At 42.3% G+C, this 26,302-nt stretch overlaps 1 protein-coding gene and 1 non-coding gene across 2 annotated transcripts; both read left to right on the top strand.

Annotated features, from left to right (window-relative positions):
- The first annotated feature begins 46 nt into the window (after positions 1-46).
- Timm23 (translocase of inner mitochondrial membrane 23) lies at positions 47-26,074 on the top strand. The gene is given in 7 exon segments (NM_019352.2): positions 47-253; positions 4,702-4,760; positions 10,075-10,168; positions 10,711-10,795; positions 12,746-12,804; positions 14,562-14,672; positions 25,592-26,074. Coding segments are annotated over 7 exon segments (630 nt in total). The 5' UTR covers positions 47-147; the 3' UTR covers positions 25,708-26,074.
- Positions 12,058-12,252, top strand: LOC120097670 (small nucleolar RNA SNORA74). The gene has a single exon (XR_015640599.1). It is a non-coding gene; the product is annotated as a small nucleolar RNA SNORA74 (small nucleolar RNA).
- Positions 26,075-26,302: the final 228 nt, after the last annotated feature.

The raw sequence follows: 26,302 nt of genomic DNA, 5'->3' as shown, positions 1-26,302 counted from the left end.
TAACGGGAGCCGGCGCCCGGAAGGTCAGCGTGTGAAGGTGGCAGTAGCAACGCGGGTCTTCCCGCTGTTGCTGTCGGGGCCACGGCCGAGCACACGACCCCGGCCTGAGGTGGTGGTGGGAAGCCCGCCGCTGTTTGCTGCGACCTCATGGAGGGTGGCGGAGGAAGTAGCAACAAATCCACCGGCGGGTTAGCGGGCTTCTTCGGAGCGGGAGGAGCGGGTTACTCGAACGCTGATTTGGCCGGCGTCCCGCGTGAGTATCGGGCCTAGCTTGCTCCCATTTCTGACTGTTTCTGGGACAACTAGAAATGTGTAGCGTTCCCTGTCCTTTTCCTGTTCACCTTCATTAGATTCACCACCAGTGATAGGGTTTCAAAACTGAACGAATTTGGGGGATCATCAATTCCCGGGAAGCTCTTTTATTGACCTAGTTTCGACAGGAAACACAAAATGTCCTCCTTTAGCTCCCCCATCTCTTTTCTCTTCACACACTTTTCTGTATGTGTGGCCCTGTTAGGAGACCCTAGTTCTACAAATAAACATTCCAAATAACAAAAACCCGCAGTTACTTTTTTTCACGCGGCTTTTAAATGTTTCTACACTTCTAAGTATCGGCTAGGCGGAAACCTCTTTCGTTCTTTTTGTTTACTTTGAGACAATTCAGGAAATCAGAAGGAGCTGGGAAGCGAACGAAACTTATAAGAGATTTATAAACAATGGAAAAGAGCCAAACAGATTTTGAAAGCGAAATAAGCAAATTCAAATTTACAGAGGCATGAATACCCTGCTTGGTGGCCCTGCTCAGTCACCTAAATACATATTTCAGGCTTTTAATATTTTGTAACTATGGATATTCAACTGGATAAGTAGAACTTGGGAGTTGATGGGGAATAGCTCTGTCATGGTTTGCATATGTTTGGCCCAAGACCGAAGTTGGTACCAGAGACTGGGGTATTACTGTGGTAGGCGTGACCATGCTTTTGTTTGGAAGAATGTGGATTTGGGGACTGTGGATTTGGAAAGCAGTGGAATGCTGTCAGTGGAGCATAATGGGCTATCTTAGTAGGAATGTGGAAGACTTTGATACTGAGAGTAATTGAACTGTTGAGAGTAAGTAATTAGGCCCAAGATGGTTCAGTGAAGAATTTCAGTATGTGGCCTAGGGACTGTTCATGTGGTATTTTTGGTTAAAATGTGGCTACTTTTTGCCATTGTCCGAAGAGTGTGCCTGAGGTTAAGATGAAGAGATTTAATTGCTTTGAAAAGAAGTCTCAAAACAGCCTGGTGTAAATTCTGTTGTGTAGTTACTAAAGTTCATGCTTATGAAGAGCATTTTAATGAAAAAAGGGAAATTGAGAAAGGAAAAAACCAAAATGCTTTGAGTATTAAAGGGACACCAGGATGTGAAATGGAGATGAATCCTGTGTTCAAGAGTATTAAATTGAATTAAGGGAAAAATGACCTTGGGGCAAGATCCCACCCACCTAAATTAGCTCCAGGCAACTTAGTACAAACCTTTACTCCCAGGAGACTGGCATACAGACCTCTAAATTCAAGCTCAATCTACAGAGCAAGATCCACTACAGCCAAGCATAGGCAGTGAAGGAGTTACAAAAGAGGAAGCTAGTGATTTATAATAGAACAAGGGGGCCATGTTCCAGCAGAACTCAAGCAGCAGAGCTCAGCAGCTTCAGCCGTGTGTCTCTGGCTTTCTATTCAAGAGGAGAAGGAGACTACTGGGACGATTAATGCTAGTTAGCTGGAGCTAAGGAAGAAATCAGCATCACTGACGTGAAATCTGGGAAGGGTTTTCTGAGAGCACCAAGAAGCTGTGTTCCAGAGATGCCAAGGCTGTACCTCATGCTGCAGCTGGACTTGGTAATGTGTAAGAGTCAGTCACCCACGTGGTACTGATTTTGAGGGCATGAAGGTCATGAAGAGCAGCTGAGGCTGGGCACTCTGAGAAGCCATGGAAGGCCATTGGAGAAGGTTCACCCTCAGTTGCAATTGATGGCCCAGGACTGTGAAGGGGTCAGGCAAAGGAGTGAGACTTGGCACCATGAAGAGAGCCTTTGAGAGGCTATTGGTGAAGCCTAGTTGCAATGGAAGCATATTAGAGACACCAGTACCATGGAATGATCACTAAGAACAACAGCAACAGTGTACTGTGGATCAGCCTGAAGTTAAACTGCTACGGAGGGCAGAGCTGAAGAAGTGAAGCCAGCCCTTTGGAGGATCATGTGTGGATCCCAGACACTGAAACAAGCTATTACATTGAAACTGGTTTGGAGACCCAAAGATGTTAAAGACACCAGAGCCACTGGCTATCTGCTGGGTGGAGTGGAACCAGCTAAGGAGAAAGAAGTTTGTTGCAGTCAACAAAGAGAGTTGAAACTTCAAGGGGAGTTGAAGATCTGAAGACCGTTCTGACATCAGACATGGAGATGGCAGAATGAAGTTTGCCCAGCTGGTTGCCTGTCTTAATTTGGGGATTACAGTTTGGTAATTGGATGGATCTCAGAAGAGACTTTGAACTTTGGACTTTTAACATACTATGTTTAGGTATGGCCTCCATAGACTCATGTGTTTGAACAAGCCTATGGAAGCCAGGGAGTAGAATGTGATGGTTTGCCAATGTTTGGCCCAGGGAGTGGCACTATTAGGTATTATTGTTGGAGGAAGTGTGTCACTTTGGGGGTGGGCTTGGAGACCCTCCTCCCAGCTGCCTGAGGGTGCTAAGTCTGTTCCTTCGGATGAAAGTGTGTCAACTCAGCTCCTGTACCATGCCTGCCTAGATGCTGCCATGCTCCCACCTTGATGATAATGGACTGAACCTCTGAACCTGTAAGCCAGCCCCAATTAAATGTCCTTTATAAAACTTGCATCGATCATGGTGTCTGTTCACAGCAATAAAACCCTAACTAAGACAAGCCCTTCCTAGAGTGTTTCTTCTTGCTAATCCTTGAAGTATTTCTCTAAAACCTTTATACTTAAAAACATTGTATCTTAGGATTTCTCACGTGCATAAAATGAAGGGCACTACTTGTTGTAAAATTATAAGTAATAAAATGCTGTCTTTATCCCCCACTAGATCTGTCGCTGCAGTGCCCCAAGATACCTGGTAGATATCTTGCACACATCCCAGTTCTGTGGTGGCCCAGTGTCTCTAGCCACTGCACACTTTTCTTACACTTATATTGCTACATGAAAGAACACTTAACCCAGTAACCTTGGATCCAATTGATAAGATACAATTGCCCACCAAAACATACAAAGCCCTGTATGCATCATCCCTTAAGAACATTCATAACAACCTGTAAAGGCACAGCGTGGAATCTTAGCATCAACCTCCATGTTGTCTCCCCCGCCACCTTCTCTCTCTCCTTCCATTCCCATCTCCTCTTCCTTCAAGCTTTTCTCCCGCCCATCCTTCCTTCTCGTGCAGTGACAGGCCTCATTCTATCTTGTACCTGCCTCTCCTGTGACATCATCCCACAACTACTTACTGTGACAAAGTAATTGTTGACTTTGGTGTACATATGCTACTGAGGAGGGTGACATAAGGACACAGCAGTTAGTGATAAATGCCATGACAGAATAAAATAGGGCCCTGGGATGACGACGGTGGTGGTGGGAGATGAAGGCTATATGAGAACGAGTCAGGGAAAAAAAAACAACTTGTGAGTTGACGTTTGAGCTGTGACTTAAATTTAGCAAAGATGAGAAAGAGAACAAACTTGACGTGTTTCTGGAACAGCTACCGGGTCAGTTTGTCTTTAGAGTTGCAAGGGAGTGAACTACGAAATTGATTGTAAGAGCAGAGAGGTGGAAAACAGCAACAAATACAAGCTTTTATAAGCAAGGGAAAGGGGATTGGATTTGATCTAATTGTAGATGGAAGCCATTAGGGCTGGTTTCCTAATTTTTACAGAGAAAGTGAGTTGAAGGGGTAAGAGAAAGTAAGTTGGTAAGGAACCGTTGGTATGAGATGGGATGCTTGCATTGGGAACAATCAACCAAGACATAGAAGGACCCAAATATTAGATTTAAAGATCTATGAAAGTTCATTTTTCTTGCTAGATTATTTTGTTTTCAAAGTTGGTAGATTTAAAGTTAACCTGGAGATTGTATTTCTTTTCCATTAAGTTTTATATCTGGGTAAAAACAAGGATTCTCCTTATCATCAAGATTCTGTTAGTAAAATTATTAGAAATGTGATGTAGACAAACTGCTTTGATAGATTTCTACAATCAAAAACCTAGCCCAACCACTCTTTTCCCTGAGAGACTGATCATAATTGATAATTGATTGTCATGCTAAAGTCATGGAGAGGAGGTGGTATGGGCACTTTCTGCCAAGCCTGGTATCCTGTGTCGGATCCATGGAAGCAAACTGGTAGGTGGAAGGGGCACTAGTGGGACCTCCACATGCATTCAAGCACGCGTACAAACTCAAGAAAATGTATAAATGTATAAAACTAAACATAAACGAAAACAGTAATAACTAACCTAAGATAATTCTAGGAGTTTCATAATTTGCCGGTAATTCAATATCTTAGGGAAATGTAGTGCATTGGTGCAAGGCCTAGTTCCTAAAGAAAATTTACATTCATTGGGTTTTTTGACTGTTAGCTGAGTCAGTCCTGTATGAAATAATTGGATGGATTTTGTTGCAATGTGACATTCTGTTTTCTATCTCTAGTGACTGGTATGAACCCCCTGTCTCCTTACTTAAATGTGGACCCACGCTATCTCGTTCAGGTAAGATAAAGCTTTTGCTAGTTTGGTTTGGCGCCTTACTCTACCAAAGGTTCAAGTGCTTAGACCTGACTTGAGCTGCAAAGTACTCCTAGAAGAACTAATCAGATTTCTCTGTAACAAGACCCGGCTGTCCTAGACTCACTTTATACACCAAGCTGGCCTCAAACCCACAGAGATCAACCTGCCTCTGCCCCCTGAGTGCTGGGATTAAAGGCGTGCACCACCACAACTTTTCAACCTATTAAATGACATTTACAGAACATCCACAGCTAATGTCATACTTAACAATAAGAGACTGAGTCATGACAAATCAGGAGCAATAAAAACATTTCCGTTCTCTTCTCAGAATTGTCTAGGCAGCACAGCTAAAAATAAAAATAAATGTAGTAGGTTTTGCTCAGGCTTGGTGGTGGATACCTTTAAGTCCAGTACTTGGGAGGCAGGCAGAGCTCTGAGTTTGAAGCTACATAAATATGACCCTGCTTGGTGATGGTGTACACCCTTATTCCTGCCAACCACTGGGGAGGACAGCTCATGTTTACAGAGCGGGTTTCAGGACAGCTGGGTCTATTCAGAGTGGGGGAGGGAGCTTAGCTACAAAAACTTAAAGAAAAGCAGAAAAGCAAGCAAACCTTTTAAAATGAATAAATGAATTTAGCAAGGTTGTAAATGTAAGAGCTATAGCCATAAATCAGTCTTTTCTCTGAAATAGCAGTGAGAGCACTCCAAAAGTAAAATTAGCCAAAGTTTATTACAGTTAGCATAAAAATGTTCCAGAGCTACATGGAAAGATCCTGACTCAAAAAAACAAAAAGGAAGAATTAAATAATGAAAAGACATATCATCTTGGAAAATTAGCATTGATAAACTGGCAACAGTCTCCAAACTGACCTACAGATTTAGTGCAATTCCTATCAAAATCCTAAGGGAATTGGGGAGGGGGAGGTTGAAATTGGGAGTTAGATCCCAACATCCATATGTTAGTGCAAAACACATAGACCTGATACTTGTGAAAATCAATGAATGAGATGATTTATCAACCTAAAACCTTTTCCTGACAGGTTCAGTTACTAAGACATGTATAGGTCAGTGCAATAGAATTGAGACTAGAAAGAAACCCTCACTTTAATTGCAGTTTTTCAAGGAGGGTGCCAAGGTAATTAAGACAGGAAAATGGTCATTTTCTGAAACGATTTGGACAACTAGAATGAATGCAAAAGAATTAAGTTGGACCTCAACTTCACACCATATGCAGTGTTAATTCAGATCAACAGGTAACATTGTGAGCCCCTTAAAATAAAATCATAGGTACCAGTGGTTGTGATTAAATTAAAAAATTTTTTTAAAAAATGTATCTTTGATACACCACTAAAAGTACAAGTAGTAAAGGGGAAAATTGACAGTTGAATTTAGTTGAAATTTAATTTTTTCTCTATATACTTTAGACCATATCAAAGAGGGACAAGAGGCCTGGGCATAGTGGTACATCCATTTACTCTCAGCATGTAGTAGGCAGAGGCAGATGGATGTCTGTTTAGTTCCAGAACAGCCAGCCAGGATTATGTGGAGATACCCTATCTCAAAAACAAAAGAGAAAAAAGCGACAGGACAGCCTAAAAGCTGAGGGAAAATATTTCCGAAACATCTGATGTCTTGAAATTTTTACATTTAAGAGAAAAACATCAGTTATAAAATTATAATGGATCTGAATAGATATATCTTCATGAAGCCATACAAATGTCTAATAATCACATTAATTAAATATGATCATAGATGATCTGTCACTTCACATAAACCAACATACAGAAAGAAGATTGGGAAGCTGGTCAGCAAGCCAGTAGGAACATCAAGTGATGTGGGTGCTAAAGCAGGCATGGGAGTGCGTGAGAAAGTAGAGGCAGAAAGATCCTTAACTACATAGTCAATGATGATCTTGAGATTTCTTTGTGTGTGGGGGGGGTGGATTTCTTTCCCCGCCTCCACCCCAGATGGGTCTTGCTGTGTAGCTCTGGCTGCCCTTTTGCTCACTGTGGATCAAGCTGTCCTTGAACTCACAGGGATCCTCCTGCCTTCGAAATGTTGTGATTAAAGGTGTGTGCCACTGCTTTGGCCTGAGCTTTAGATTCTCAAGAATGACTCTCAGAAAAGGAAAAAGGCTAGAACTGCTTTGGAAAGGCTTGGCATTTCCTAACAATATGAAAAACAGTTTTGACCTGGCAGTTTTGCTCTTAGATTCAAATTCAACTTGAGGACTACGGACATCTTAAATAGTACTCATCTTGGTAGGAGGCATTATCTGTGGTCTCTGTTACTTTCTGTTGTAAGTTGTATATGAGCTGCTGTGCACTTGTCTCCAACCCTTGCAGTGTTGACTGTGGTTGATACTGCAGAAGTGTGGGCTGGTGCTCTTGCTTGTCCTTTTTATTTCCAATTCTTAGTTGTCTATTTCTGAATTAAAGGGCAGTCGTTTACCTTTTCTGGTCAAATAAAACACTTCTGAAAACAAGAGGTTGAGAATAAGTTAAAATCGGGTCATTACTTAAAAACTCAGGAAGCATCTCTGACATACAGAATACCAAATACAATATTTTTATTGTCTGCCAGATCATTTTCTGTAGTGAGTGTATGGGGTAGCATGAGTGAAAATGGCCTCCTGGGCTCCTTGTTAGGCGCTGTCACCTTGTTGAGGGAAATGTGTTGCCAGGGGTGGGCTTTGAAATGCTCAAGCCAGGCCTAGTGTACTTTCCTCCTGCTGCCTGCTGATCCAGATCTAGAACTCTTAGCTCCCTACTTCTCTGGGGCCATGTCTGCCATGCTTCCATTGTGACGATAGTGGACTACACCTCTGAACTATAACCCAGCCCCAATTAAAGGTGTCCCTTTATAAGAGTTGCTGTGGTCATGGTGTCTCTTCACAGCAGTAGAAACCCTAAGTCATTAGATGGCTCCGGGAACTGGGGTATTGCTGTGATAGGCCTCACCATGTTTTTCTTTGGAGGATGTGGACTTTGGGTGAGAAAAGCAGTGCAGTGCTGTAAGCTTGGCTTAGGGCCATACAAGTAGGAGCATGGAGGATAGTAGTGCTGAGGATGATTTGAACTGGGGGTTCCAGCTCAAGAGGTTTCAGAGGAAGACATGTTAATATGTATCCTAAAACTATTATTGTGATATTTTGGCAAAGAATGTTGTCACTCTGCCCTTCTCCAAAAAAAATCTGCCTGAGGCTAAGTTGGAGAGTTATGGATTGACATCTTTGGCAGAGATATTGACTGTGTTACTTGGTTATTAGTGGCTAAGCGTATGCAGATCTATAGTGAAAAGGAGCAAGGAGGGGGTTGGGGATTTAGCTCAGTGGTAGGCCCTGGGTTCGGTCCCCAGCTCCAAAAAAAAAAAAAAAAGAAAAGAAAAGAAAGAAAAGGAGCAAGGAAAGTTACAAATTGTACAGTTTGAGAAGGGGCACCGGGAAGTAGAATGGACCTAAGTCTGTGTTCATAGGGATAAGTGGATTAAAGAATCCTGATGGTAAATGGAATAAAAGGAGTGGTGACCCCAGGGCAAGAGCCCACCCAGCTAAACTTCCAACTTGTGAAAAGGAGTTTAAAAAAGTTTACATCTAGTGAAAGTACATGCCTTTATTCCCAGCACTCAGGAGATAGATGCAAGCAGATCTCTAGAGGAAATTGGAGGACAGCTAAATTTAGGAAAGGAAACCGTCAAAACCAGAAAGCTGGTAAAGATGTAATTGAACAAGGGGCCATGCTTCAGCTTCAGTAAGCAACAGAACTTGACAGCTAGGTTCTAGCTAAGTCAATGATAGAAGAAAGGGGCTATGGAATCCCCCTCTGTGGCTAAGGAAATCCTCTGAGGCCAGGCATATGTCGGAGGTGTCTGCATGGAGGCCCGGAGAGGCCATTTTGTGAAGCTGTGAAGGTGAAGCCTGGATCGCCTTGGAGATGCCATGGCACTGGGACACCTGCTGAGTAGGGCTGAGAACCAACCCAAGAGAAAGACGTGTGTTGCGGTCGACTAAGCTAAAAGGAGTTGGAGTCTAAAGAACGTTTGCCATCAGACATGGAGATGCAGAGTTCGGAGTTTGCCCAGCTGGTTTTTGGTCTTGGTTTGGTCCAGTAGTCCCTATTTGGGATTTTACTGTTTATCTTGTTCCATTGTGTGTTGGAAGTGTATGATCTGCTTTTTCATTTTGATTTTTCAGGGGATTACAGCTAGCAGATTGCTTGAATCTCACAAGAGACTTTGAAATTTGGACTTTAAAGCAATGCTGACACTGTTGTAGGCTACAGGAACTTTTTAAGTTGGACTAAATACATTTTGTATTATAATAGAGCTATAAGCTTATGGTGGCCAGGGGGTGAATGTGGTAGTTTGAACAAAAATGTCCCCATAGGCTGGGGTGGTGGCACTATTAGGGGGTATGGCTTTGTTGGAGGAACCTGGGTCAGGCTTTAAGGTCTCAAATGCTCAAAGCAGGCATAGTGTAACTTTCTGCTGCCTGCTGATGGAGCTCTCAGACTTTGAGCTGCTTCTCCAGCACCGCGTCTGCCTGGGTGCTGCCATGCTTCTAAGAGAAGACATTTAACTGGGGGCTTTCCTACACTTTCAGAGGATTGGTCTATTACCGTGGCAGAGAGCAGAAAGGCGTGGCCTTAGAGAAGTAGCTGAGAGTTTTACATCCTGATCCATAGACAGCAGGTATAGAGACAGACATTGGGCTGTCTTCAAAGCCCATTCTAGCTACACACCTCCTCCAAGGATCCACTTGGAAATCCTCCAGTTCAACTAGGGACTCGTAGATTGAACAACTACTGGATTCTTGTACTTTCTGTTGGTAGACAGCCATTATTAGAATATAGCCTTCTTCCGTGTCCTTTAAATAGACAGAAGGTGTGGCCCAGAATAAAGGCAAATCTTCCCACTTGAAATGATTTTTTTTTTAAATCACAGATTTGCCTAGCTTCTGGGTTTTAGTTAGTTCCATGGTTCTGTAGACCAGTTGACAACCAAGAAGTTGTCATTGTTTCTGATTTATGTGCTGGCTCTTATTACAGACAGTTTTACTTTTGCTTAATGTGATAAATCATTTTGTATTTATTTGATTGTTTACTTATTTCAAAACTACTTTGAAAAGTTGACCTGTAATCCAAGCACTTGGGAAACTGAGGCTGGATATTGAGTTCCAGGCCAGCCTAGACTACATAGACACTGTCTCATAACTAGAAGAGAAAAATAGTAAGAAATTTACAGCTATCCAAGTCTTTAGGCAATACTCATCTTGGTTTTCCTTTTTGACCCTTAGGATACAGATGAGTTTATTTTGCCAACTGGAGCTAATAAAACCCGAGGCAGGTTTGAACTAGCTTTCTTCACCATTGGAGGATGCTGCATGACAGGTAAGTAGTTTGGTTTTTTTTTGTTTGTTTGTTTGTTTTTTAGATTTATTTTATATGTGAGGTCACTGTCACTGTCTTCGGATCCCATTACAGATCTGAGCCACCATGTGGTTGCTGGGAGTTGACGAAGAACCTCCAAAAGAGCAGTCAGTGTGTCCAACTGCTGAGCCGTCCCTCCAGCCCAGGATTTCTATTTTTACTGTCCTTAAATCCAAGTTGTTTTAATGGTGCTCAAAGTGAAAAATAGGTAGGATACTGTTTTCATCTTTAAAAATTGTATTGTGGGGCTGGAGAGATGGCTCAGCAGTTAAGAGTACCGACTGCTCTTCCTGAAGTCCTGAGTTCAAATCCCAGCAACCACGTGGTGGCTCACAGCCATCTGTAATGGGATCTGATGTCTTCTTCTGGTGAGTCTGATGACAAGTACAGTGTACTCATATACGTTAAATAAATATTTTTTTAAATTGTATTATATTTTTATTATATGAAAAAACAGCCAGAATTATTTTTCATATATATATACTGTTATGATTCACCACCAGGGGCTGCATTCGGGGCACTGAACGGGCTTCGTTTAGGATTGAAGGAAACTCAGAGCATGCCCTGGTCCAAACCAAGAAATGTACAGTAAGTCTGGATGCTTGCATATGAACCATCACTTCGGGGTTTTTGTTAGTCACCATCTGATGTTAATGAAATATTTAAATAGTTAACATTCCCCCACCTCTCTTTTTAATGTATTCAAACGATAAGGAACCAAGTTGTTGTGTTGTGTCTTAGCTATGCAGAGGAGTGGATTTTGAGTTAGTGTCCTCATTCAACTGGTACTGCCCTGACCTGATTTCTTGGTTTACATGTGTTCTGTTCTCCAAATTTCTATGGCATACTTTTTAGATTGCTGAGCTGCTAATAGGGACTTTTGACTGTTCTGGGTCCCATGGGACTGGAGAACTTGGTGATTTACTAGCTTCTTGCTGGCGTGGTTCAGTTAAATGGGGAGGAACAGAAGAAACTCTTAGATAGAATTTCTGCAACTCCAAGATCATTATTGTGTGTGCATGTGTGCGGGTGTCCATGTTGGGGGACAAGGGTGCATTGAAGGCCAAAGGTCAGCCCTACGGTGTCCTTTCTCAGGAGCTGTCCCACTTACCCAGTGAGCCATCTGCCCAGATTCTGGTACTTAGCATTCTTAATCTCTGAATGTGAATGTTTTGTTCTGCCAGAAGATGGCAGCAGATGGCCTGGAGTTGGCCTTAGGAAACCTTAAATGTTTGCCAGGTTTTTCTGTTCCTGCGTGAACAATTCATTGACAATTCAAATTTTGTAGTATAAGAAGCCAAAGTACCGTAATAAATTCCTGTGAACTCATACTCTTCTACAACAGCCATCAGCCTTGGCCAGTCACTCAGTTTCTTCTTTTGTGTCATTTTGAAACAATTCCCCAACCAGTAGTAATAATGAGTTTAGAAGTAGGAGGGGTTGGGGATTTAGCTCAGTGGTAGAGCGCTTACCTAGGAAGCGCAAGGCCCCGGGTTCGGTCCCCAGCTCCAAAAAAAAAAAAAAAAAAAAAAAAGTAGGAAGTCTCTTAGCAAAACATTATATTTCATTTTTGAAAACAATAGCAACACAATCTTTCTCATTTTCCCATATTGAAAGCAGCATTTAATAATTGGGAAAAGGGTAGAGTTTATAGCCAGACACATTGTCTATAGTTTCATAGTACTAGTTTAATCTCTTCATAGTTTGTGATCGAGTGAACTTTCTCTGCTTTCTGCCGTGCAGAGTTGTGGACAGGTGACGGTGATAAAAAGTGAAGTAGCTATAGGGTCACAGATGGATGGGCCACCAGGCTGTCCGTCCCAGACGGCTTACTGCATTGTTACTTTGTATCCAGCAGTAGTCAGCCGTCCCAGACACTCCTGTGACGGTGTTACCCTGCTGGGAGAGTAATGTGTGCTCTTGGCCTGGCCACTGCGTCACCGTTCTGGTGGCCTGTGGCTCTGGTGTAAGAAGGAACTTTGCTTCCCCGAGAGAGCGCTAAGCGTCCGCTCTGACGGCTTAGCTCCAGTGTGGGAGCAGACAGCGCTTTGTCCGTGTGCTCTCCCTCCTAGGGTGGTTCTGCCTGTCTCTTCAGTTCCGCCTGGCGTTCTAACACCCACGTCCTTTCCATGGGTCCTACTTAGTATCCTGAAATGTACTCCATTCCCAAAGAACGTCAGACCACTGTGTCACAGTTACAGTGACATTGTTTTAACACAGATCAGTTTGTAAATACATTTCAGTCTGCTGTTTGAAGCCTTTGTATTTAGTCTGCCCTGAGTAATTTTGTATCTCTACTAAAGGACTTTTGTTTAGTAATTGCCCACAGTCTTGGGAATTTTTATCATAGACCTCACTTGTATAAAGTGACAACCATGTTTATTAAAAATCTGAGGTGGTATTAAGGTGTACCTCAAAGTCCCAAAAACATCGAGGCTTGGGCCTATGTGTTTTAAGTATCTACTATTATGGCTTATAACACTAGTAAAGAAACAGTGATCCTAAATACATTTTTTTTTTCTCATTCTTCCCTGGTAGGATTTTGAATATGGTGACTAGACAAGGGGCACTTTGGGCTAATACTCTAGGTTCCCTGGGTAAGTATGAATCTTGTTCAATTGATTTTTTTTTTCTTTTTCTTTTTTTCGGAGCTGGGGACCGAACCCAGGGCCTTGCGCTCGCTAGGCAAGTGCTCTACCACTGAACTAAATCCCCAACCCCTCAATTGATCTTTTGTTTTGAGACAGTGTCTTCAGTTGTGCACTCACTGTGGAACAAACCCAGGGCTCCAGGCATGCTAGGCAAACACTCCTCCATTGGGCCACGTCCCCAGCTATTAAGTCATTCATATAAAGAAAGAATGTGTGGTTTTATCAACCAAGATTCTGATTCTGGGCTGAACAACATTTAAATCCACTCAGGTGGATATTGTAGTTATCATCTGTGAAAAGACTTGTAAATACTCTTGTCACAGTTTGCCAAGTAAACTAAATGACATCCAAACCATAGGGCTATACCTGATAAGAAAGGTTCAGAGTCCTGTAGTGAGATGTGACAGACTGGGTCAGAGCTTATGCTCTGTTTTCCAAATAGCCTGTTCATTAGTGACTTCATCTGTAGATTGCCAGGCCCTAAATGGCAGGGTTGCAAAAACTCTTTTGTAGATAAGGAAAGCGTTCACAGCTGTAGGCAAGGGTAATGTAATGGTGCTTAGTCAGAACCCAGTGCTTTCGTCATGCTGTCCACGAAGAGCTTGCTCTTCTGACTGCTAGTGATTGACACTCTACTTGAGGCACATATACATTACTCACCATCTGAGGCTTTCATAAAAGTATAGAATTTCCACAACACACAAAAGGCAAGTACAGCTGTAGTTGATTTGGTGTTTTTGAGCCATGGTCTCCCTATAGTTTTGGCTGGCCTGGAACTCACAGAGATCCACCTACCTCTTTCTCTAGAGTACTGATATTAAAGGTGTGTACTGCCCATGTAGCTCTAATTCTGAAAAGTTGTAAGAAAGAAGTATAATGCATATTGGGCCTGATAGATACAGGTGAGATACTGTAGGCCTTGGCTAATGGCTCTGTACAACTGAAGGGTTTGTAACGTATAAAAGTCAGGCCTTGTGTTTATTGATATTTGGGGTGCTTGTTTTTGGGGAGAAGGTGACAGGACCTTTCTATATAGGTAAGCACATACCTGGATGGGCTGGATCTTGCCATGTAGACTAGGCTGGTCCCTAACCTACAGAGAGATCTGCCTTCCTCTGCCTCAGGAGTGCTAGGATTAAAGATGTGTGTCACTGTTGGCAATAGTGTTTTTCTATAATAGAAATATGTAGGTACTTTTTTTTAAAGCATAGGTAGCATAAGTAAACATTTGAGATTTTTCTTATACTCCACAGTAATGGTTTCTAGTGATAGCATTGCTTCTGCGTCTTCACAAGCCCTTCTTTGTGTAACCAGTCGGTTGTATGCACATGTACCTGGTTTTATGTATCAGTAAATGAAGGTTTTCCTAGCCTTTTGGTTTGTTTTATTTTTTGTGTTGGCTCTCCTGGAACTCATGCTGTAGACCAGGCTGGCCTTGAACTCAGAAATCTACCTGCCTCTTGTCTCCCTAGTGCTAGGAATAAAGGCATGTGCCACCATGGCCTAGCATCTTCCTGCCTTTTATGTGACTGTACTCTGTACCCTGTATTAGGAAATTCTTTTCTGGATCCCTGCAGCAATGCAGACACTTGTTGCCAGAATTTCCCTGTTAAAGCAGTGCTCGGGGATGTTCTGACTGTCTTTGGTGTGCTTACCTAAACGATTACTGTTCTGGCTTTCATCACCGTCTCTCTCTGCTTTAGCTTTGCTCTATAGTGCTTTTGGCGTTATCATTGAGAAAACACGGGGTGCAGAAGACGACCTCAACACAGTAGCAGCTGGAACCATGACAGGAATGTTATATAAATGTACAGGTGAGTGATACTGCATGGAAAACTGAAAAAATTTTATAATATTCAAAGGAAAAATGCACATGCCTATATACACACAAAGAACAATCTAGTACTCTAACCTTATAGTTATTAAGGGTTTTATTATTTTCTTGACACCAACTTCTGGGAATCTCATATTCTGCATTTGCCATCTCATACGTGAAACGAGACAATATTTGTTCTTTTGTGACTGACTTCTGTTTCATCAAACATTTCTTCACAGCCCATGACATGTTGGGTCATGCTTCAGAAACACCACCCCCCTCCTTAAAGGTTATAAGCACAGCGTCTGTTGCGTTTGCACCATCATTCGTGAATCTGTTCTTCTATCCAAAAGATGATGATGTCTCTTGTTTGCCAAGTAAAATCTTGTTTTAAACTAAATGACATCTAGATCATAGGGCTATACCTGATAAGAAAGGTTCGGAGTCGGGCTGGGGATTTAGCTCAGTGGTAGAGCGCTTACCTAGGAAGCGCAAGGCCCTGGGTTCGGTCCCCAGCTCCGGAAAAAAAAAAAAAAAAAAAAAGAAAGGTTCGGAGTCCTGTAGTGAGACATGACAGACTGGGTCAGAGCTTAGGCTTGTATGTAAGTCTTCTATACAAACCTGAAGGGAAGAAAATCACAGGAACTTCTCTTCATAAACAAGGCAAGATAAACTGTGTTCATCTGCTATACTTCTCTTTTGTGACCTAGGCTAAGCAAATCCTAGTCTGACCCAAAAGTCTCCTCCACCACCACCACCACTACTACTAGTTCTTCCTCCTCCTATTCCTTTTCCTCCTCCTTCCTCTTTCCTCCCTTCTCCTTCTGCCATAACCACATTGCCTCCAGGATGGAGAAATAAAGGGAATCTTGGGAAAGGGAGGGGTAAGTTGAGCTGGGCCTGAACAAAGGACTGAACTTTGGGGATGTCATATGATAGCATTAGGAAGATGTGGAACACAAGTCTGGAAGAGTCAGATTTGAAGCATAGGAAGCTAGAGCAGGAAGCTAGAGTAGGAAGCTAGAGCAGGAAGCTAGAGCAGGAAGTTTGTATTTAGGTTAAAAGTCATCAAAGATATTTGAAGAAAGATTTACTAGAATTGGAATGGAGAGATAGCTCAGTTGTTAAAACTACTTCTTGGCTATTCTTTGAAAGGACCTGGATTTAATTCTCAGCACCCATAAAATGACTCACAACCATCTCTAACTCTAGTCCTAGAGGACCCATTCCCTCTCCTGGCCTTGTATGCACTGCGTCCATGTGCATACTGACATCAAGCAAAACACCAATATACAATCAATCAAAAGAATTACTAGAGTTATACTTGTGTGAGAGATTGTTAGAAATGTGGCTAGAAGGTAGAAGCAGCCAGGCATGGTGGTTCCCACCTTTAATCCCAGCATTGAGTAGGCAGAGGCAGGTAGATCTCTGAGTTTGAGGCCTGTCTAGTCTACAAGTTCCAGGACAGCCAGAGCTACATAGACCTTATCTCAAGGTGAAAAGGAAAAGGTGGAAACATAAAGTCAAAGTAGTTAAGGAATACTGCTGAAGATGTTTAAAATGATATCAGCCTCAAGTGCAGCTACAGACGGCAAACTTTACACCTGATAAAGGCGTGAGGGAAAGGTGCATATCAAAGACAGATGGATTGGGCTTGTCTGGTGTACATGAAGTGCTGGGTTCGATATTCAGTGCTACATAAAACCAGATGTGGTGCACACAAGAAATCCCAGCACTCTAGTGGTGGAAAATCAAAAGTTGACGTTCCTTTTTAGCTGTGTAGGAAATTTGAGACCAAGCTGGCCAAGAAGAGACACTGTCAAAAAGCAAACCCAACAGAAATACTGTTTGTAACGTAGTAGAAACGTTGTATGTATCATTAGTTGGCTTTGCCAACCAAAAGGTCTTAACAGAAACAAATTCAGAGAGGGAAAGGTTTGTTTAGACCTAATGTTACTGAGTCAAGCCTGTAGGAGCAGAGCAGGCCTGTTAGAGCTTGCCAAGAAACACAGATGGATGGCACTCCTGACTGGCTCTCCTGACTGGTTCTCCTTTTGCCCTTTTCTTTTGTCCGTTTCCCAGCCTATGAGATGGTGCCACCTACCTACAGGATAGATTCCCCCCTTCAGTTTATCATCTGGAGTGCCCTTCTAGATAGCACGCTTCCTCGGTCAAGTTGTCAGTAAAGACTAAGCATCACGGTGTGTCTTTGAGGGACGCAGTAGTTTGCTGTTCTGGCTTCCTCCGCACTGCACCATCCATTCCCTATGTGTGTGCAGTCTCCTAAAGGCAAGACCAAACTCAGGTTTTTTACTTTGATAGTGTTACATTCCTTAGTAAAGTGATGCTTTGTTTCATTTTGTGTCTCCCAGAGATTCTTAGTCATTTGGACAACTTTCCTGTAGACATTGTTTTTGTGTAGCAGAATGAGGGCTGTAGTACAGTCCTGTTTTAGAAACAGAAAGTATTGGCTCAGGGCCCTCACAACCAAGTTCTCTGAACAAAGGAGATTCGGTTGCCTCAGAGGGACACGGGGCTGGGAATAAGAGGCAAAAGCAGAAGCAGAAGGAAACAAGGAAGAAGGAGGGTGGGCATTTGGTCCCAAGAGGACAAAGAACTGCCCCTGGGTAGAGAAGACATAGACGCTGCCCATAGTCAAATGACCATTTATAAAGGTAAAAGGAACGTCTGTGTTTCTTGCCCTGTGTTAGAATGAGGCATTTAATTTTAATTGGGCTGTTACTTAGGTGAGCCAAAGGTGCCTTCTGATTGCTGGACTTCAGTACTTAAGTAGTTGAACCTTGGTAGTCAGCCACAGGAGGAGGAGGTGACCAAATAAGGGACTAGACCTCAGTGGGTAACGCTAGGAATGGAATCTTACGGTCTTTAGCAAGGCAGAGGGAATCAGGGAGAAGGGCAAGGCCTGCCAGAGCCATGCTCTCCATACAGAGACTGATGAGAGTCCTTTCAGTTTTTATAAATCCTAATTTAATATTTGATACAGATTACTTTGGAGAAAGATGAACATTGCATTCTGGAAGGTTTTGGTGTTTTTTGGTTTTGTTTTTTTTTTTTTTGTTTTTTTTTTTTAAGATTTATTTATTTATTATATATAAGCACACTGTTACTGTCATCAGACACACCAGAGGAGGGCACCGGATCCTATTACAGATGGTTGTGAGCCACCATGTGGTTGCTGGGAATTGAACTCAGAACCTCTGGAAGAGCAGTCGGTGCTCTTAACCACTGAGCCATCTCTCCAGCCCTCATTCTGGAAGTTTTAATAAACTTATGGGAATACCATTTAGAAGATGAGACTGAATCAAACGTCCCATAGTCCCCAGCCTTCCCATTAGGCTCACTCTTCTACATGATTTGATCCCTCGGTACAAAGAGGAGACCAGTCTTTCTACAGCTTTTATCTCATTTGAGGGGTTTTATTTGGTTTTCATTTTGCTTAGAATGTTCTTTCCAAATACGTTTTTTTATGAATTTTCATCCATTCGTCTTGTTTATATATGGCTTTCTTGAGACCTCCTTTAAACATATAAGGTTCTGTGCTGCAGGATAAATTACTGAAAGCCAGATTACTAGTCTGCATATTAAAATTGGTAATAACTATTGCCAAAGTGACTTTTGAAGACTCTGTATCATTATCAGCTTGAAGTATCATCTACTCTGTTTTTTAGCTTTATTTTTTTATTATTTTTAATTATGTGTAAATCTGTTAGTGCCTGTATGTGAGTATATGCATATGGAGGACATCGGGATGGAGTCCCCAGATGCAGTTACAGGCGGTTGTGGGCTGCCTGATTGAGGTGCTGGAGTCTGGAGGAGCTAGGGTGTTCCAAATCACTGAGTGTCTCTAGCCCTACATTGTGTCCAAATGAATGCCGACTGATGAAAGATAGTTTTTGTTATTGGTTTGATTTAGTTTTGAAACAACGTCTCACTCATGGCTTCAAACTTGTGAGGAATCCCACAACTCCTTCCTGACTGCCAAAAATAGTCTTGTGTCTCATTTCGGTTTTCCGTGGTTGGTGGTAAGATTGAGAAACTTCTGATATTTATTGCTATTGTAATTTCCCTGAAGCCCTTTCCTTCAGGGTGTGCCCTCAGTTACTTTTTTTGAAACATTTCCAACATTACAGCAATTAGCCTTTTACCTATTACATATGGTACATGAAACTTTACCTGATTCGTGACACCAACTGTAATCCATTTCTTTTCAACTGTTACCTATCTCAGGATACTGAGATCGGAGGGATTACAAGTTCAAGGGCAGCCTGGAAATTTTCTTTATTGAGGAACCTCCTTCAAAAAGTAAAGATAGGATCAGGGAATCGTTCATGGGTAGAATGCTTGCCTGTCCTTCATGAAACTCTAGGTTTGATTTCCAATGCCTTAGGAAAGAAAGCCCTTTCTAATTTGATACTTAAAATAGCAGTCATAGAAAAGGTCATCGAGAGGTCTTTTGAAATGTGCGTGTGAGTTCTTCTGTAGATCTGACATTCAGTTTTGACATTTAAAAAGAGAACAGGTTAACTAATGGTAATCCTGATGGTGTTTGCTAAATTTGAAATGCTAACTTTTTATCCCTTTTTATACTTTGCTAACTTTATTTTTATAAACTGACATTGTTTGTGGAAAGCTAAGACTGTGGAAGGCATTAGGAGAGAAACACCCTAAACAGACTGATACAGTCCATACAGATATCTTGATGATAGTAAAATTTTGTTCTCTTGAGATGTATATATTACAGAATGTACAGCTTTGGCGAGTTTCGTCAGACGTGCTGTAGCAGGATCGCCCTCTGTTGGCTTCTTGGACCTTATTTCCCAAATAGATGTTTATTAGCCTCTTTTTTTTTTTTTTTTTTTCTTTTTTCTTTTTTCTTTTTTTTTGGAGCTGGGGACCGAACCCAGGGCCTTGTGATTGCTAGGCAAGCACTCTACCACTGAGCTAAATCCCCCAACCCCTTATTGGCCTCTCTTAAGATGCTCGTTGATAGCAAAACTGTAGCTGTTCTTATTCTGGTAGAATGTAATTGAAATGGAATGCATTTACATGGACGTGAACTAACTTCCTTTGAGAAAAAGTACGTAGACATTAGACTGAATTAAAATCGTGAAATTCTCTCCATCTTTCTTCTTTTGGAACAAGGTCTCGTGTAGCGAAGACAGGTCCGTAAGTGGCTCCGTAGTGGAAGCTCTTAAGTTTCTGGTCCTCTGGCCTCTGCCTCCCGGGTGCTAGGATTGTAGGCTTTGCTGCCAAGTCAGCTTGAGACTTCCTCCTGCTCCAGGAGCCCCACGATACTTTACAGACAACTAACTGTGTCTAAACTTCTCCAGATCTTTGAATCTAAACGCTGAAGTTATGTTTTGTTCTATCACAAAGTTTATTTCTGCAGTCAGCCTGTCCTCTTGAGTTTTGCTTTAAATCAGAAATTAAGAACAGGAACTGTCTGCTTTTGTTGGAGTGACTTCAGTGTGCTATGGTTCAACACATTATTACCAACTGTTCCACAGTTGCCCTTGCTCACTTTCACAATTGGCAGTCCTTGTCGCTTGACAGAGAATTCCTTTACTTTCGTCTATGGATTGGCAAGTTTGGTACATTTTTAGGTTTAAGGTTACCAGCAGACAGGAACTGGCTCCTGTCTTTAAATACTTAAAGCCTGGTGTGGCGGTTCGTGCGTGTGACCCGAGCACTGGACACCCCACTGGAGACTGGAGGCATTGGTGCAATGCTGGGCTTGCTGGCTTGGAGAAGAGGCATGTGCTGCTGTACCAGTTTATGGGGTGCTGGGTATTGGACTCAAGCTTCAGACCTTGTAGGTAACTATTCTACCTCCCCAGGTTCTACTTGTGTATTTGTATATAAAATAAAAGTTCAAGTGCAATCCATTTTCAATATAGAAAGCTGTTCTTACTCTCACATGTCTCAGGAAAACGTGGATTTTATGATTCCTTTGAAGCTTTGTCTCATGTCTTCAGTAAAGTACGATTGCGGTTTGGAATGGGTGGACTGCTAGAGCCCACAATAATGCCTAATGCACAATAAGGCATCCATACCAAGATACCTTTCGGAGGCATAAACGTAGAACACAGACTGTTAGTTAAGCTGTTTAAAACAAAAATGCATTAATAGCGAATTCATGTATTGAATCTGAAGGCACTTGGAAGATTATGGTGCGGGCTGCGACACAGCTCAGTGGGGAAAGCACTTGCTGCCGAACGCAGTGCCCGAAGTTAAAGCTCTAGGACCTACGTGGTGAGGAGAGAAGCAGTTCCAACAAGTTGCCCCTTGGACCTCCACAGCACACGTACACACACCTAGGTGCACAGATACACACAATGAGTAAATACATCTTTTAATTAAAGATTGGGATACATCTTAATGGAAAGGCATTATAGCAAGATCTTACTACAGAGCACTGCTCAGTGAATATTCCTTTCTGTGTCCTTGTAGAATCGGTTACTCTTTACCCAGACAACTTTGACCCAACCCTTGAGGCTCTGGTGTGTGTTTATTTTCTCTGGGTGTCTGCACACCTGGCAGTCAGAAAACAACTTCAGGAAATTGGTTTTCTCTTTGTACCATTTGAGTACTGAGAGTTGATCTCTAGTTGTCAGGCTTGGAGGTAAGCCCCTGTACCAGCCGACACATCTTGCTGACCCTGATGTGCGTTTGAATGAGTATACCCATGTATGTAACAATTCACAAAGGTAAAAGTAAAAGTAACCCGACTGTCCTTTACCGGGGAAATGGATACTTACAATGAACTCTGTTAAGCCTTTACAAGGCAAGGGAATGCTGGCATAGGAAACAGTGTGGATGAACTACTAACAAAGGTAAGGGTATCACTGACGGACAAACACTGGGTCACACTCTACTTATGTGAGATACATGTCCAGAATAGGCAGAATCGTTGAGATTTAAAAAAAAAAAAAAAAAGTAAAGGGGCAGGAAATGAGGGGTTTAACAGTTTAGGTGAAAATGTTTTCAAATGTAAATATTGTTGAAAATAACACAATACAAGCTAGCTCAGCAGTGAAGAGCACTATCACAGAGGATCAGGTGTCTTACAGCTCCAGGGGACCAACAGCTGACATTGAGGTCACTGAGATACTGTACATGAGCACACACACAATTTAAAGTAACTTAATTTCAAAAAAAAATCATTCAAACATTATCATTGAGATGTGTGTTAAATGTATGTTCTACAATTGTACTTTTCCGGTACTGGTATACATGGACTCTACCACTGGGCAACACTCTTAGCCACTGTACAGTTTTTTGATGGGAGGGAAGTGAAGGTGAGATCTCCTATAGACCAGGCTGGACCCAAACTTCCTGTGTGGCCAAGGATGGCCTTAAACCGCTGATCTTCCTCAAGTACTGGATTGTAGGATTCTAAGCATGTGCCACCATACAAGTCGTATGCTGTGCTGGGTGTTGAACCATGGCTTCATTGATGCTGCGCTGAGGATTAGCATTCTGCCAGCTGAGCTCCACCCCTGGCCTCCTTTACCAGTTTTTAATTTACTGATAAACAACTTCCCTAAGCTGAACATGTAAATGCGTCTTGTTCCCCTGAAGCAGGAGCCACAGCACCACAGGCAGCTAATTCTCTCGTCGTCTTAAAAATAAATTCGCTCTGCTATTAACCAGTCTCTCTGTCCAGAAACACGGCACTTAAGTGTTCTGACTCTTGTTTTTCTTCCCCTGTTTGGAAAATGCAGTCCTTATCCTGTTCCTGTAGCAGAACTACGTAAATAAGCTAGGAAGTAAAGCTGACCACACAAATTGTGTGTTTGTTTTAATTCATGGAGGTTGAACATTGGCCTTATTTACTTTGTTGTTAGCAGTGTATTTGCTGATCAACTTCCTGTTCTGAACTAGAGAGTTGCTCAATTTTAAGAGACTCTAAATCAGGAGGCCCTTGGGGTTTTTTTTATTGTTTCTTGTTAATTTTTTTTTTCAGCCAGTTGCTAAGACCTAAAATTAAAAAGTTAAAAATTAGATCTTGGAGGCTGAAGAAGTATCTTCGGGGGGGGGGGGGGGGGGGATAGGTTTAATTCCTAGCACCCGCAGGGCAGCTCATGACTTTAACTCCAGCTTTAGGAGATCCAACACACATGCAGGAAAAACAATTCACATTTAAAGAAAATAATAATTAGAACTTAGGGAGCTGAGTGTGATGGTGTGTGACTTTAATCCCAGCATTTGGGAGACATAGGCTGGTGGTTAGAGGCCAGACTGGTCTGCATAGTGAGTTCCCAGTGTCTCAGAAGAAAGAAATTTGGAACTTGGCTGGTGTATGTGAGAAAGGACTGCTTTTAAGCTAGGATTGGGTTGGTTAATACCAGCAGATCTTAAAAGTATTACAGGTGCCATTGAAAGATTTTCGACCCCTGGTGCACAAGCTGAAGAGCAGCCCAGGGTAGATGGTTACTCGAAATCTGAGAAATAGTATGGAATTTCTTGCACAAAGGGCAAGCAGAAACCATGTTTCTAGAGCACAAGGTCAATTTGGTAAAAGTGATTTGCAGTTCTTTGAAGACCAGAGGATGGCAGTCATGTGGCTGCAGCCCAACACAAAGGGAGCAGACAGCCTTTTGGGTCTGCAAGGCCTTGGAGATGTGATTGGGAGACAATAAAGTGCTTTCTGTCCATTACCTGCCCTCTGTCATTTCTCTCCTATTGTGGCAAGAGCCCCTTTTCCTTTACCTTGTTTTGTCTTGCTCTCAAGTAGGCTTTGGGGTTGTACTTTGCTTGCCTGATTGAAAGCACCTTTACTGTCCCATGTGTTCGTTGTTTCCATTGTATGATTTTGTTTTAAAGTTCATGTCCAGCTCTACAGCTTTTTCTTAACTTAATAGTCAGTAGCACAAGATTCATCCTTATTAAACAAGATCAGTATATTTTCCAAATGTTGTAGTTTCTAAACCACACTGAATGGTTTAAGTTCAAGTTCAGTGTTACAGTCCAAATACAGCAAGATGGCAGAAATAGGAACTTAAAAATATTTCCCATTTATTTAAAGATTTTTTTTACTTAAGCGTGTATATGTACATGTTATTTATATCAATACCTGCATGTGGGTTTATGCACTGTGTGTGTGCGCGCCTGAGAAGATTGTGAGCCACCAGGTGGGTGCTGGGAACTAAACCCAGGTCTTCTAAAAGAGCCAGTACTTTAACAGATAGTAACAGATAGGCCATCTTTGCAGTAAATACTTTTTTTTTTTTTTTTTTTGGTGAGTTTTTTTTTTGTCTTATGCTTTTGATCTCCCTCCCACACATTTACCTATGGTATTTCACAGTGGAAGCCTAAGAGCCTAAGTAGGACTTAAGTATGTCTTCAGACATGAGACTCTGGAGGGGAGTAGCCCTGTATCAGCTGAAGCCATCTGGTAAGACAGAAATGGCTTAGTTCTGCTGTTGTAATAGAACATCGTTACTAAAATTTTACCGAGGTGACTGTCATGGAGAGCTCAGAGGCTCCAGTAAGACAGCTTCTTTGCTACAGGCTCAGCTCTCCTTTCTTTTTCCTCTCAGCCTCTCTTTCTCCCCCACCCCATCAGGCACTTGTGGAGGTCTGAGATCAATTTGCAGTTTTCCTATAGGCTCCGAAAACCAAACCCATGGCAGGTACTTTTCCCCACTGAGCCCTCTCCTTGGGCCCTTTTGAAATGTGACTCAGACTTCTGTAAGCTCTCTGGAATTTGTGCTGCCTATTTGTGAAGCTGTAAAACATGACCTTAGCCCCTTAAGTTTCTTTGGGAAACCCCATCCTGGTGGAGTTTCTTACTTTTCTTTCTCTACTATGTAAAAGTAAGTGAGATGGCTCAGAGGTTAAGAGCACTTGCTGTTCGAGAGGTCCCAACAACCACATGGTGGCTCACAACCATCTGTAATGGGATCTGATGCCCTCTTCAGGCAGATGGATGAATATGCAGCAGAGCACTCATACATTAAATAAAATTTTTTAAAAAGCTTGCGTCACTGCCTCTAAACAGTAGTTATTTTCAAACATTTCAGATTAAATGCTTATTGGTAGATGATTTTTTTTCTTACAAAACTTGTCTAGTGTACAAATAGCTCAACTAGTCTGTTAATGCTCGGTGTTTTAGTTGTGTGAGGAATATCAGTTTGAGGAGGGCAGGGGAGGGGAGTGCTGGTATCCCCATCAGTGCTGACTCAAAGCTTGAGTGCGTTTATCACCACTGCTTCTTGGGTCCTCAAATATTTGAAGGACCTGTCCAGAGTCCGAATGCTGACAATACTGTTTCCACATAGGATGTGCACTTGGTTTACAGCCTGAATCCATTGACAGTGCTAGTGCTGAATCTTCCAACAAGCATGAAATGACTTAACTGTTTGGTGTGGGTTTTTTTTTTTTTTTGTTTTTTTTGTTTTTTTTTTGTTTTTTTTGTTTTTTTTGTTTTTTTTGGAACTGGGGACCGAACCCAGGGCCTTGCGCTCTACCACTGAGCTAAATCCCCAACCCCTGTTTGGTGTGTTAACCAGAACTGTTATTTCCAGTGGGACTGGGGTTAGCCGCACCTCATCAGTCTGGAGTGTAGGTACAGGTCATGACAAGTGCAAGGAAGCTACCAGCTTACAACAACAAAAACGTGTACTATATGATTAGGGAATTACCTCCTGAGTTTGATAATGGTTTAAAACTTTCCTCTTGCTTAAGGTAGATTATTTAAAAGAGGAGCTTTTGGGCTGGAGAGATGGCTCGGCCGTTAAAGGCTAGGCTCACAACCAAAAATATAAAAGAGGAACTTTCTCTACATTATCTATTTTGCAGCACTTTTATCCCGGATTTATTAACATTTTTCTACCGTTAATGCTAGGTCGTGGTATGTACAGAGGTGGTTTTCATTTGTTCTCCTTTCCCCAGGTGGTCTTCGAGGAATAGCACGTGGTGGCCTGGCGGGACTGACACTGACCAGTGTCTATGCACTGTATAACAACTGGGAGCACATGAAAGGTTCCCTGCTCCAACAGTCACTCTGAAGATGTCTGCCACCTCAGGAATGGGGGACACTTCATAGTCATCCAGATCAAGGAATAAGTCAGTCTGGAGCTGCTTTCTCTCTTGCACCTACAATTACTTTGAACAATTGGAGACTCTGATTTGCTGTGACAAAGATCATGGATGCTTAGCCTGGACTGCACTGCTTGCCCTCTGAGTGGAAGCCAAACCCTTGGTGGCTCACTGAGAATGTGTTCTCTTCTCCTTTGGAGATGACCTCGCACCTCCTGCCCCCAAACTGGAAAACCACTTACTCTCCAAATTTATTACCATGTTAATTCATTTAAAAATCTAAAACTTAATATTGCCCTGTTTTCCAAATAAAGGGTGAAAATACAACCAAAGCTATATTCCAGCATAGTATCTTGTGGGGTGAAAAATGCAGCCAAAGTCATACTCCAGCATAGGATCTTGTGGATATGGAGATGGTTTGCCAGGTAATCACTTGCTGTGCAAGTGTGAGGTCTTGAGTTTGGATCCCCAGCACCTACATAAGTGCCCAGCAAGTGTGACAACCACCTATGATCCCAGTGCTCAGCAGGCAGACAGGTAGGATCCTTGGAGTGAGCTGGCCAG

This window comes from Rattus norvegicus, chromosome 16 (genome assembly GCF_021556685.1).
Source record: "Rattus norvegicus strain SHRSP/BbbUtx chromosome 16, alternate assembly SHRSP_T2T, whole genome shotgun sequence".
In the NCBI taxonomy this organism is placed as follows: domain Eukaryota; kingdom Metazoa; phylum Chordata; class Mammalia; order Rodentia; family Muridae; genus Rattus; species Rattus norvegicus.
The sequence above is the reverse complement of the archived record's forward strand: the minus strand, read 5'-3'. Positions and strand labels throughout refer to the sequence as shown.